General features: G+C 52.6%; 1 protein-coding gene across 16 annotated transcripts in view; it reads right to left on the bottom strand.

Annotated features, from left to right (window-relative positions):
• The window catches only part of LOC105473770 (sushi, nidogen and EGF like domains 1), a 94,537-nt gene that overhangs the window by 9,775 nt on the left and 71,953 nt on the right, over positions 1-12,809 (bottom strand). For 15 of the 16 annotated variants that reach the window (XR_011610217.1, XR_011610216.1, XR_011610218.1 and 12 more), the window contains 2 exons: positions 4,137-4,253; positions 3,566-3,653 (listed from right to left, as the gene is read on the bottom strand). Coding sequence is in view for 9 of the 16 variants with exons in the window: in XM_071073751.1 (XP_070929852.1) it covers positions 3,566-3,653; positions 4,137-4,253 (205 nt within the window). In the remaining 7 variants the exon portion in view is untranslated. Of the gene's footprint in view, positions 1-754; positions 1,631-3,565; positions 3,654-4,136; positions 4,254-12,809 lie in introns of those variants that run through there. The other variant, XM_071073753.1, reaches the window with a different exon arrangement.

Raw genomic sequence — 12,809 nt, 5'->3', positions numbered from 1 at the left:
AATGTAGGCATTATAGAACGGGAGACCTGATTTCATCTCCTGCCTCTTCCATTTATTCATCAGGCTACTTCAAGCAAGTCTCTTGAAGTGTTAAGTCTCAGTTGCAGGTAAAATGGGACCTACTCATGCCATCTCTCTTACAAGTTTGTAGATAATAATGGATGGGAAGGTGTTTTGTCTTTTGTTAAAGTTCTCAAATGTCAGAGCTGTTTAAAAGGGAGATCCAAGGAGTTCAGCAGGCAAAGCTCCAACTCATATGCTAAGTCTCGTAGAACCTTTAGGATCTAAAACCTGTGGTAAGACTTCCCTTTCTGGACATGAAAGAGTAACAGAATCTGGAATTAACCTCCCAGTGTGAACCTCCAGAGAACTGGACAAAATATAGTAAAAAGTAATCCAAAATCAGGCAGGAAAAAGGGAAAAAGTAACAGAAAGCAGATGGGAAAAATAGAAAACAAACAGCAATATGGAAGTTTAAATCCAACCACGCTGGTCATGATGTGGAAGGTGATGTAAATTGTCTAAATACTCCAATAAAAACCAGACTGTCAGACTAGATATCAAGCAAGACCCACCTCTATGTTAAATACAAGGAAGTCACTTGAAATATGCAGATAGGTTGAAAGGGAAAGGACAGAATGCTTTCAGGACGGGAAGGGTCTTCTTGTTGGATACTTGGTGGTCACCAGCAGGCACTGGTGTAACTAAGCACAGCGGGAAGATGGTAGATACTGTGGGTTCGGACGGCCTGAATCCAAATTCAGTGGACTGTCAATACGGCTTCCCAAATCTCAACACAGATTAGCATCTCATATGTGTTCCTGCTACATGTTACACCTGGCTTCACGTCCAAGCTCCAACGAAGCTTCTACCCTTGCCTGTTTACATCCCATTCTCCGCAGAACATCCAAAGTAGTGTAATTGAACATGTCACTCCTCTGCTCAGAACCCTTTGGTAGCTCCCCATTTCATGACGGACAAACACCAGAGTCCTTCTGTGGGTCTCCATGGCCCTGGAGGTTCCCTGTCCCTCACCTCTCACCACTCTCCACTTCTCCCCCAACATGCCAGGGACACTCCTGACTCGGGGCCTTGGTAACTGGTCCTCTGGCTATCTGGAACGTCCTTCCCTCAGATGTCCCTCCTCCATGTCTGTTCAGCATCACCCTCTCCAGGAGGCTTACCCTCTCATCTCCAAGAGGGTGAGCACCCTCTTGCTGCACCAGCCCCTGCCCGTCCCCAGCAGGCTCTCCTAGTCTCATCCTGTCATCTCATCCTGTTTCCCTTTGCACTCACCACCTGCCACACCACACACTCACTGCATTGTCTGTCCCCTCATCTGCAATGAACGGGTCCTGAAGGCAGGGCTTTGGTCTGCTCTGTTCCTGATGTGTGCTGAGTACCTAGAACCGTGCCCAGCTCACAGCAGGTGTTCAGTAAGTTATCTGTTGACTAAATTGATTGCGTAACCCACAGGCTCAGAGTGTTAGCAAGAAAGGTTCTAAGAGATGGGCTGGGCAGCTCTCCCTCCACAGCCTGTCTCGGAGATGGGGGGCCTGAGGCCACATCATGAGTTAATGGCAGAACTGAGGCCGGCATTCTCATGAGCTGTTTGTTTTTCCAGGGGGCTCTGAGGAAGAGAAGAGAGGAAGGTCACTTCAGTTGGCCCTGCCATTCAGTGGGCACTGGGCCGATGTGTGGGAAGGAAGGTCTGGGGGCCAGGGGCCTGGGGCCTGGGTGGGTGATGTGTGGGGAGGAAGGTCTGGGGGCCTGGGGGCTGGGGGTCTGGGTGGGTGATGTGTGGGGAGGAAGGTCTGGGGGCCTGGGGGCCGGGGGTCTAGGTGGGTGATGTGTGGGGAGGAAGGTCTGGGGGCCAGGGGCCTGGGGCCTGGGTGGGTGATGTGTGGGAAGGAAGGCCTGGGTGGGTGATGTGTGAGAAGGAAGGCCTGGGGGCCTGGGGGCCTGGGGCCTGGGTGGGTGATGTGCGGGGAAGAAGGCCTGGGGGACTGGGGGCTGGGGGACTGGGGGCCAGGGGCCTGGGTGGCTGATATGTGGGAAGGCAGGTCTGGGGGACTGGGGGCTGGGGGACTGGGGGCTGGGGGTCTGGGTGGGTGATGTGTGGGGAGGAAAGTCTGGGGGACTGGGGGCTGGGGGTCTAGGTGGGTGATGTGTGGGGAGGAAGGTCTGGGGGCCAGGGGCCTGGGGCCTGGGTGGGTGATGTGTGGGAAGGAAGGCCTGGGGGCTTGGGGGACTAGGGGCAGGGGGCCTGGGTGGGTGATGTGTGAGAAGGAAGGCCTGGGGGCCTGGGGGCCTGGGGCCTGGGTGGGTGATGTGCGGGGAAGAAGGCCTGGGGGCTTGGGGGACTGGGGGACTAGGGGCCGGGGGCCTGGGTGGGTGATGTGTGGGGAAGAAGGCCTGGGGGACTGGGGGCTGGGGGACTGGGGGCCAGGGGCCTGGGTGGCTGATATGTGGGAAGGCAGGTCTGGGGGACTAGGGGCTGGGGGACTGGGGGCCGGGGGCCTGGGTGGGTGATGTGTTGGGAGGAAGGCCTGGGGGCTTGGGGGCCGGGGGCCTGGGTGGGTGATGTGCGGGGAAGAAGGCCTGGGGGACTGGGGGCTGGGGGACTGGGGGCCAGGGGCCTGGGTGGCTGATATGTGGGAAGGCAGGTCTGGGGGACTGGGGGCTGGGGGACTGGGGGCTGGGGGTCTGGGTGGGTGATGTGTGGGGAGGAAAGTCTGGGGGACTGGGGGCCAGGGGCCTGGGTGGCTGATATGTGGGAAGGCAGGTCTGGGGGACTGGGGCCTTGGGGACTGGGGGCTGGGGGTCTGGGTGGGTGATGTGTGGGGAGGAAAGTCTGGCGGACTGGGGGCCAGGGGCCTGGGTTCTTCTCAGCCGCTGCTCCTGAGCTGCATGGACTTGGGGCAGTTATTCAGTTTTTCTGCCTCAGCTGCCTAATTTGTGACATGGAGGGAATCGGTGATCAAAGCAAGTCCCTTCTGTGACTGCAGCTGTCGTCCCCCCTCAGGGGTAGGTGGGTGGCTTTGAGAAAGCACTTTGAGGAGTCAAGAACACACTCTACAGGCCGGGCACGGTGGCTCACGCCTGTGATCCCAGCACTTTGAGAGGTTGAGGGGCAGAAACTCATGCAATTCAAAGCAAACCAATAATGAAGATGATGATAATAGTAGCAACAACCTGGCCGGGCACAGTGGCTCCCGCCTGTAATCCCAGCACTTTGGGAGGCCGAGGGGGGCGGATCATGAGGTCAGGAGATCGAGACCATCCTGGCTAACACAGTGAAACCCCGTCTCTACTAAAAATAAAAAAATTAGCCGGGCGAGGTGGCGGGCGCCTGTAGTCCCAGCTACTGGGGAGGCTGAGGCAGGAGAATGGCATAAACCCGGGAGGCGGAGCTTGCAGTGAGCTGAGATCACACCACTGCACTCCAGCCTGGGCAACAGAGCGAGACTCTGTCTCAAAAAAACAAACAAAAAACAAAAAAAACACACTACAAATGTGGTAAGGCGGAGGACAGAAACCAACTTACACGTGGAAATCAACTTACACGTGGTGACAGACGCCTCCCTCCCAGACTGGAAAGGACTTTGTCTCGGAGAACAGCCTTGTGCAGGGGCGGGACACCTTTATACAGGCTGCAACAAAGAAGGGCAGTGGCTCGCCAGGGGCTCCTGACATGCTCCTCCTGCCCCTCCGAGAGGCCCTGCCCAAAGAGAAGGCCCGGGGGTCTGTAGCGAAACCCCTTAGGCTTCCTCTAAGGCTGGGGAAGAGGGCTCGGGGGTCTGCATCTGGCTTCCTCTAAGGCCGGGGCAGGTCAGTATTGTGGAGGTGGGAGTCCCTTCTCCGGACACCTGCTCTGGCTGGGTCAGGGAGCCCTCCGCAGCTGAGCCTCGCATGCTGTGGGTGTTCTGACCCCTGTGACGGGCAGCACCTCCCATCCTGGTGCTTGGGGCAGCAACGCAGCCCCCGGGGACTCGGGTCAGCCCCGTGCACCAGGCTCCCCGTCTGGCACCTCATGGTTGGAGGCTCCCGTGGCAAACCCAGCTGTGGCCCAGCAGCGCTAGGCCGAGGCACAGGCTTTGTGGTAAGGGGCGCCCTGAGGCCAAGCCCTGACTTACCGAGCTCGCAGCGTCTGCCTTTGAACCCTGGCCCGCAGTCACAGCTGTGAGCGTCCACGCCCGGCACACAGGTGCCTCCATTCTGACAGAAGTTTTCTGAACAGTTCCCAGGGACGTCTGGAAACAGAGGTCACGAGAGGTTAGTCACTGGGAGCGCAGGTCAGGCCTGCCTCATGGACATGTTGCTGTCCCTTCCTCGATGACCTGACTTGATGCAGGGTGGCTGTGCACTCCTCCGTGGCGTGCTGCGGTGGCCTCCCAAACGCCTCTGGGCCCTAGAGCGCGGTCCCAGCCCAGGTGTTGAGAGAGAGCAGAGGTGAGGAGACAGACCGCAGCGTGCCTGGCCCCGACCTCAGTACTGGAAGGAAGGAAGATGAACAAAGAGGAGGAGAAGGAGGAGGAAGAGAGGGAGGGAGGAGCGGGGCCTTCAGTGCTGAGCCTCCACTGGCCTGTGGCCCCTCCCCAACCCCGACCCTTGCTGGCTTTGCCCCTGAACAGGGTTTCTGCTGCTTGGATCCTGAGGCCCCTCCTGGGGCTCTAATGCAACCCTCTGTGCAGAGATGCCACCCGTCCCCGGCAGTGGCCTCGCCACGCTGGCCACAGGAGCTGGGCAGTCCGGCCTCACCACGCTGGCCACAAGAGCTGGGCAGTGGCCTCGCCACACTGGCCACAGGAGCTGGGCAGTCCGGCCTCGCCACGCTGGCCACAAGAGCTGGGCAGTGGCCTCGCCACACTGGCCACAGGAGCTGGGCAGTCCGGCCTCGCCACGCTGGCCACAAGAGCTGGGCAGTGGCCTCGCCACACTGGCCACAAGAGCTGGGCAGTGGCCTCGCCACACTGGCCACAGGAGCTGGGCAGTCCGGCCTCGCCACGCTGGCCACAAGAGCTGGGCAGTGGCCTCGCCACACTGGCCACAGGAGCTGGGCAGTGGCCTCGCCACGCTGGCCACAGGAGCTGGGCAGTCCAGCCTCGCCACGCTGGCCACAGGAGCTGGGCAGTGGCCTCGCCACGCTGGCCACAGGAGCTGGACAGTGGCCTCGCCACGCTGGCCACAGGAGCTGGGCAGTGGCCTCGCCACGCTGGCCACAGGAGCTGGGCAGTGGCCTCGCCACGCTGGCCACACTGGCCACAGGAGCTGGGCAGTGGCCTCGCCACGCTGGCCACAGGAGCTGGGCAGTGGCCTCGCCACGCTGGCCACAGGAGCTGGGCAGTCTGGCCTCGCCACGCTGGCCACAGGAGCTGGGCAGTCCGGCCTTGCCACGCTGGCCACAGGAGCTGGGCAGTGGCCTCGCCACGCTGGCCACAGGAGCTGGGCAGTGGCCTCGCCACACTGGCCACACTGGCCACAGGAGCTGGGCAGTGGCCTCGCCACGCTGGCCACAGGAGCTGGGCAGTCTGGCCTCGCCACGCTGGCCACAGGAGCTGGGCAGTCCGGCCTCGCCACGCTGGCCACAGGAGCTGGGCAGTGGCCTCGCCACACTGGCCACAGGAGCTGGGCAGTGGCCTCGCCACACTGGCCACACTGGCCACAGGAGCTGGGCAGTGGCCTCGCCACACTGGCCACAGGAGCTGGGCAGTCTGCAGTGACACAGGAGGGGGTCAGCCTGGCCTTTCTCCCTTAGTGTTCACTCTGTCCTTATTTTTCTCCTTACGATTATTATTTTTCAGCTTTGTCAAGATTCCTGTTTTAATTTTTAACTTAACGTTGAAAAACACGGAAGAGTAAGAATTGTGCCCACCCCACCATGTCTAACAGTGAGGCCCGGCCTCCCCCGCCCATCCAATCCAGCACCCCCACCCTGTCCGAGGCTCCTCTTCTACTCTTCACAGGCCTCCCCGTGTGCTTGTCCCACACATGCGGCCGCCCCAGGCCTTGCTGCCCCTGCCGGTTCCGAGCCCTGGGTTTCTCCCGCTGGCTGCTCCTCCTTCCTTGCTGGGTTCACTTTGGGTTTTCTTTCTCTGCCCCTGTCCTCTGGGACTTTCCTTGTCTTTTTGCTTTTTTTTGTTTGTTTTTGTTTTTGAGATGGAGTCTTGCTCTGTCGCCCACGCTGGAGTGCAGTGGCGCGATCTCTGCTCATTGCAACCTCCGCCTCCCGGGTTCGAGTAATTCTCCTGCCTCAGACTCCTGAGTGGCTGAGATTACAGGTGCCCGCCACCATGCCCGGCTAATTTTTGTATTTTTAGTAGAGATGGGGTTTCAGCATGTTGGCCAGGCTGGTCTCAAACTCCTGACCACAGGTAATCCACCCACCCTGGCCTCCCAAAGTGCTGGGATTACTGGCGTGAGCCATCACGCCTGGCCATCTTTTTGCCTTTCTTGATATGGTTAAAATGAGTTTTGGGGCTTTAAAAAATCCCTTTATTATGAAAATGTTCAAACCCACAACATATAAGCATGAAGAGCACCATGCACTCAACTTCAACACTGATCAAAACTGGCCAGTCCTGCTTCATCTATTTTTATCTGTCTGTCGTCCCCTTTCTCACAGGTATCATTTCTCCTGTGAACATGTCAGCAGGATCTAATACTTTACGTAACCACAAATTATTATTATTAGAAATTAGCAGTCATTCCTCAGTATCATAAGAAATCCCAGGTCATGTTCGAATTTTCCTGGTCGTCTTAAAAATGTCGTGATTTCAGGTCTAACCTGATGAGGGCTCTTGGGGCCTGCACATTGCCTTGTGTGATGCACCTCAAGTCTCCTTCAACCTCCCGCTTTATTCACGGAAAAAACAAGGTCGTCTGTCCTGTAGAGTTCCCCGCCTGGATGTGACTGACTGCTCACTTGTTCCCACCCCCATGTTTCCTGTAAACTCTTAATTAGAGAGAGGTGCTTGATAGGGTTTAGGTTCAGATGGTCTTTGCAGGGCTGCTTCTCAGGGATGCATGTGCACCCCCAGCCAGCCCAGGCAGCCTGTGATGTGTCGAAGTCCCGCTGGAGTGATATGAGGACTGGTCACTGGTCCAGTGTTTGCAGTTTGACCAACCCAGAATAAAGTCCCCATCGGCCTTCCACCTGATGGCTCGAGCAAGACATCGAGATCCCTGATCCAAGGGCTGTCCTCCCACAGGCCTGCGTCTGACCCTGTGGCTCCTGCCTTCACCAGCTGGAGAGTGGTCTGTGAAGACAGGCGTTCCCTCACCTACCCCGTGGTCACCTTGGACTGTGGCCCACCCCAGGCACAGCAGTGTGAAGCTCCATCCTACTTTACTTGTGTGCCTGCAGACCGAGTCGGTCCTCAGCAAGCTCTAGAGTTGCTCACTAGGTTGCTTTTTTTTTTTTTGAGCGTCATGTGAACACAGAGATACTGGTATATTTCATGGGCTTCCGGCCATTGCTGTCAGTCATTTTCCTGATGCTCGATTTATTCAGGAGCCCTTGAGGTTGGCTCCCTGCCCTCAGGACACGATCTGCTGTTTTGAAAGCTTGCTTGCTTTTTACATAGCATGTCCTGGGCTTATTCTGTCCACATCCTGCTTCAGTCTTGGAATCACCCATTTCTCCAGATATCACTGGTTTCTTGATGAGAATGAGATCTAGAGTCCACAGCCTGGGCACTCACGCTGTTCCCTATTATGGGATGTCACAGCTTCAGGCCTTTCGATGAACAGAACTAGAAAATTAGATTTCTTTAAAAAATAAACACGTTATGAGTTCATACTAATATTTCCATGTCAAATTAATAGAATCAAAAGACAAACAAGATTTTATTTATTTTGAGATAGAGTCTTGCTCTGTTGCCCAGGCTGGAGTGCAGTGGCACAATATTGGCTCACTGCAATCTCCGCCTCCTGGGTTCAAGCAATTCGCCCACCTCAGCCTCCCAAGTAGCTGGGATTACAGGCGCCCGCCACCACACCTGGCTAATTTTTTTTTTTTTAATTTTTTTATTTTTTGAGACGGAGTCTCGCTCTGTCGCCCAGGCCGGAGTGCAGTGGCCGGATCTCAGCTCACTGCAAGCTCTGCCTCCCGGGTTCCTGCCATTCTCCTGCCTCAGCCTCCCGAGTAGCTGGGACTACAGGCGCCCGCCACCTCACCCGGCTAGTTTTTTGTACTTTTTAGTAGAGACGGGGTTTCACCGTGTTAGCCAGGATGGTCTCGATCTCCTGACCTCGTGATCCGCCCGTCTCGGCCTCCCAAAGTGCTGGGATTACAGGCTTGAGCCACCGTGCCCGGCCAATGTTTTTATTTTTAGTAGAGACAGGGTTTCACCGTGTTGTCCAGGCTGGTCTCAAACTCCTGACCTCAAGTCATCCGCCCGTCTCGGCCTCCCCAAGTGCCAGATTACAGACGTGAGCCACTGCACCCGGCCAAAACAAACAAGATTTTTAACTTCTTTCATTTTATATTTTTAATTCTTTACACTGAAAATCTTGGTGGCATTAACAATTATTTTCTTTATCCCACCATATACATGTAATCGTTTCAAAATAATAATACAAGTATTACTACTAACATTAAGATCACTGAGTATAGCCTAAAATTTCTTGGCAATGCTTTTTATCCTTAGACTATATTCCACTAGGGGTGAATAGACTACTCTTATTAAAATCGCTTGCAACGATATTTTTTTCCTGTGTGGTTATACCATCAACATGATAGCTAGGTTTACTTATTTCAGTATGTTTTCAATTTTTAGTGTTGCCTTTTCTTTTTAATGTTTTTAAAAACTTTTTTTTGGTTCTAAAGTCAAAACTACAAAACAAGGTTCATTCAGAGAAGCCTAGCCGATCTCCAGTCCCACTATGTGGTTCTTTCCCTCCTTCTTTAGTGAACCATCTTGTTAGTTTCATTTCTTTATAAAAATGAGGACAAAATTTGTATTTCCCTTCTCCATTTTCCTACAAAAGGATAACATACTAAAAACATTATTCTGCACATTACTTTTTTTTTTTTTTTGAGAGTCTTACCCTGTTGCCCAGGCTGGAGTGCAGTGGTGCGATCTCGGCTCACTGCAGCCTCCACCTCCTGGGTTCAAGCAATTCTCCTGCCTCAGCCTCCTGAGTAGCTGGGATTACAGCTGCCCGCCACCTCGTCTGGCTAATTTTTGTATTTTTAGTAGAGACAGGGTTTCCCTATGTTGGCCAGGCTGGTCTAGAACTCCTGACCTCAAGTGATCCACCTGCCTCAGCCACCCAAAGTGCTGGGATTACAGGCATGAGCCACTGCGCCTGGCCTGCACATAACTTTTTTAAACCAGCTTTATTGAGATATAATTCATGTAACACAAAATTCACCCAAAGTGTACAATTTATTGTTTTTAAGCATATTCACAGATACAGGTATCCATCAGCACAATTTTAGAACATTTTCATGACCTCAGAAAGAAACCGTGTACCCTTTGGCTGTTCCTGCCTTCCCATCCCCTCCACCCTCCCATCCTGAGCAACCACGAATGTACTTTCTGTCACTAGAGATCTCCCTCTTCTGGACTTTCATATGAATGGAATCAGCACAGAGTCTTTTGTGTCTGGCTTCTTCCACTTAGCATAATGTTTTCAAGATTCATGCATGTTGTGACACACAGCAGCACTTCCTTCCTTGTTTTACGGTTGAATCATGTTCCACTGAGTGGATATACCACATTTTGCTTATCCTTTCCTTTTTTTTTTTGAGATGGAATCTAGTTCTGTCTCCCAGGCTGGAGTGCAGTGGCATGATCTGGGCTCACTGCAACCTCTGCCTCCCAGTTCAAGCAATTCTCCTGCCTCAGCTTCCCGAGTAGATGGGATTACAGGTGTACGCCACCATGCCCAGCTAATTTTTGTATTTTTAATAGAGACAAGGTTTCACTGTGTTGGCCAGACTGGTCTCGAACTCCTGACCTGGTGATCTGCCCACCTCGGCCTCCCAAAGTGCTGGGAATACAAGCGTGAGCCACCGCGCCTGGCCATTTATCCTTTCATTAGTTGATTGACACTTTGATGGTTTCCACTTTCTGGCTTTTGTGCTATGCTGGTATGAACATTTGTATACAAGACCTCGTGTGGACATCGGTTTTCATTCCTCTTGGGTATATACCTAGGAGTGGAATTACTGGGACATATGGTAACTATTGGTTTAATCCTTTAAGGAATTGCCAGACTGTTTGTTTTTTTCTTCCCCAAAAGCATCTGCACACTTCACAGTCCCACCAGCAGTGAGACAGTTCTGATCTCTCCATGTTCTCACCAATGCTTATTATTATCTGACTTTTTAATTCCCGCCATCCTAGTGGTTTTGATTTGCATTTCCCTCCTGTCTAATGATGTCAATGATCTTTTCAGTGTGTTTGCTGGCCATTTGCATATCTTCCTTGCAGAAGTGTCCGTTTAGGTCCTTTGCCCATGTTTGAATTGGGTTGTTTGTCTTTTTATTGTTCAGTTGTCAGAGCTCTTTTAGATACAGGTCTCTTATCAGGTATGATTTGCCTGTGTTTAAATTGGGTGGTCTTTTTATTATTCAGTTGTCAGAGTTCCTTATTTAAGATTCAGGTTTCTTATCAGGTATGATTTACCCATGTTTAGATTGGGTTGTCTTTTTATTGTTCAGTTGTCAGAGCTCTTTATTTTGGATACGGGTCTCTGATCGGGTGTGATTTGAACGTTTCCTTCACTCGCAGGCTGTCATGTCACTTCCTTGATGGCATCCTTTGAGGCACAGAAGTTTTAAGTTTTGATGAAGCGCAGTTTATACACAGATTTTTGTTGTTGCTTATACTGTTATTGTTAAGCCGAAGGACCCCTATGATCCAAGGTCATGAAGATTTACTCCTGTGTTTTCTTCTAAGAGTTTTGGTTTTAGCTCCTAACATTTAGGTTGTTGGTCAATTTGTGTTAATTTGTGTTATGAGGTATATGGTATGAGGGGTCCGGCCTCATTCTTTTGCATGTGGATATCCAGCTGTCCCAGCACTATTTGCTGAGAAGACTATTCTTTCCACATTGAATGGTCTTGGTCCCCTTGTCGAAGTCAGTTGGCCACCGATGTGTGGTTTATTTCCGGACTCTCAATTCTTTTTTTTTTTTTTTGAGATGGAGTCTCGCTCTGTCACCCAGGCTGGAGTGCAGTGGTGTGATCTCGGCTCACTGCAACCTTCACCTCCGGGGTTCACGCCATTCTCCTGCCTCAGCCTCCCAAGTAGCTGGGACTACAGGCACCCGCCACCACGCCTGGCTAATTTTTTGTATTTTAAGTAGAGACGGGGTTTCACTGTGGTCTCAATCTCTTGACCTCGTGATCCACCCGTCTTGGCCTCCCAAAGTGCTGGGATTACAGGTGTGAGCCACCGCGCCCGGCCCTGGACTCTCAGTTCTTTTCCACGGATCTAAATGCCTATCCTTAATCCATTACCACACTGAGCGCATTACCATTGCTTTGTAGCAACTTCCAACATTAGGAGGTGCAAATCCTCCTACTTTTTTCCTCTTTTTCAGAATTGTTTTGTTATTCTGGGTCCCTTGCAATTCTACATGAATTTTAGACAGTGTACACAACTGTCCAGCGACATCTTAACAGAAACCCTACAGAATATGGCTATGTGCAGGGGTATTTAGAATCCACAAGGTAGTATCATCAGTGCTTACCTGCCATGTGTGGGACAGCTGTGGCTACAGAGACTGTGACAGACACTTGCACCATTCTTGGGCTGCTGGGCCCTATGCCTGCAGCTCATGCAGCCACACGATGGGAGGTCACCAGAGAGCTGCCCACCGCAGCCTTGTCCCGTGCAGACATCACCACTAAATCCTGGGTTTATGGTCACACACTCACACATAAATAAAAACAGAGAGAAGGCTGCTTTGAATGGGTTGGGGAACAGGGATGTGGCTGCACCCTGAGGATAAATTACAGAGCAAAGCAGCTTACGCTCTGCCCTTGCCTGGTATTATATGGGGAAGGCAACTGCCTGTCTTTCTGGGTGGCGGCCACCCAAACCACTGGTGCAGCTATCTAGGGGGATAAAACCAAGCTAGTCCAAGAGCCCTGCTGGGGCGAGAAGTTGGGGAAAACAGGAATAATCTGACTAGTTTCAGCACCCACTCCTTTGCTTCTGCCCCTCCAAACCTCTAGGACGACCAGCTACAATCTCGAGAACCTGCCTCCTCTCCATGAGATTCTCCCTCGGGCTTGAGGTGCAGCCCTGACTTGGATAGTTGCTTGGTGAGGAAACACCAATCAGGAGTGTTAATTGTGCTTTAGGGGATACATGGGACTCCCTGGGGAATCCTCCTTTTCTTGAGAAAAATAAAGTCTAACAGCTTCCAGGGAGAATGAGATTATCCTACCCGGAAATAACAGTTAACAACGGTGACAGCGATACTGGACACAGATGACAATGGACTAATATTTGAAGAAATGAACAAGAAGGGAATTCAAACCCAGAATTTTAGATCCATCCAAACTGTCCTTCAGATGTGCAGGCTAACAAGAATTTTTACAGGCACACAGGGCCTCAGAGGTTTGGTCATTTAAAGTCCCAACAAGTGCTTTGTGGAACTTGACAAGCTGATCCTAAACTTTCATAGGCAAGCAAAAGACTGAGAACAGGTGAGACGCTCTTAACGGTCAAGTTGGGAGGACTCCGGGCCCTTAGCATAGCAAGTAGCACCAAAGCTGCCATCATTAAGTAGTTGCTATTGGCTCAAAGAAGGTAAAACAACAGAACAGAGGAGTGAACCCAGAAACG

Source organism: Macaca nemestrina, chromosome 11 (assembly GCF_043159975.1).
Source record: "Macaca nemestrina isolate mMacNem1 chromosome 11, mMacNem.hap1, whole genome shotgun sequence".
In the NCBI taxonomy this organism is placed as follows: domain Eukaryota; kingdom Metazoa; phylum Chordata; class Mammalia; order Primates; family Cercopithecidae; genus Macaca; species Macaca nemestrina.
This window is presented reverse-complemented; position numbering and strand designations above follow the sequence as displayed.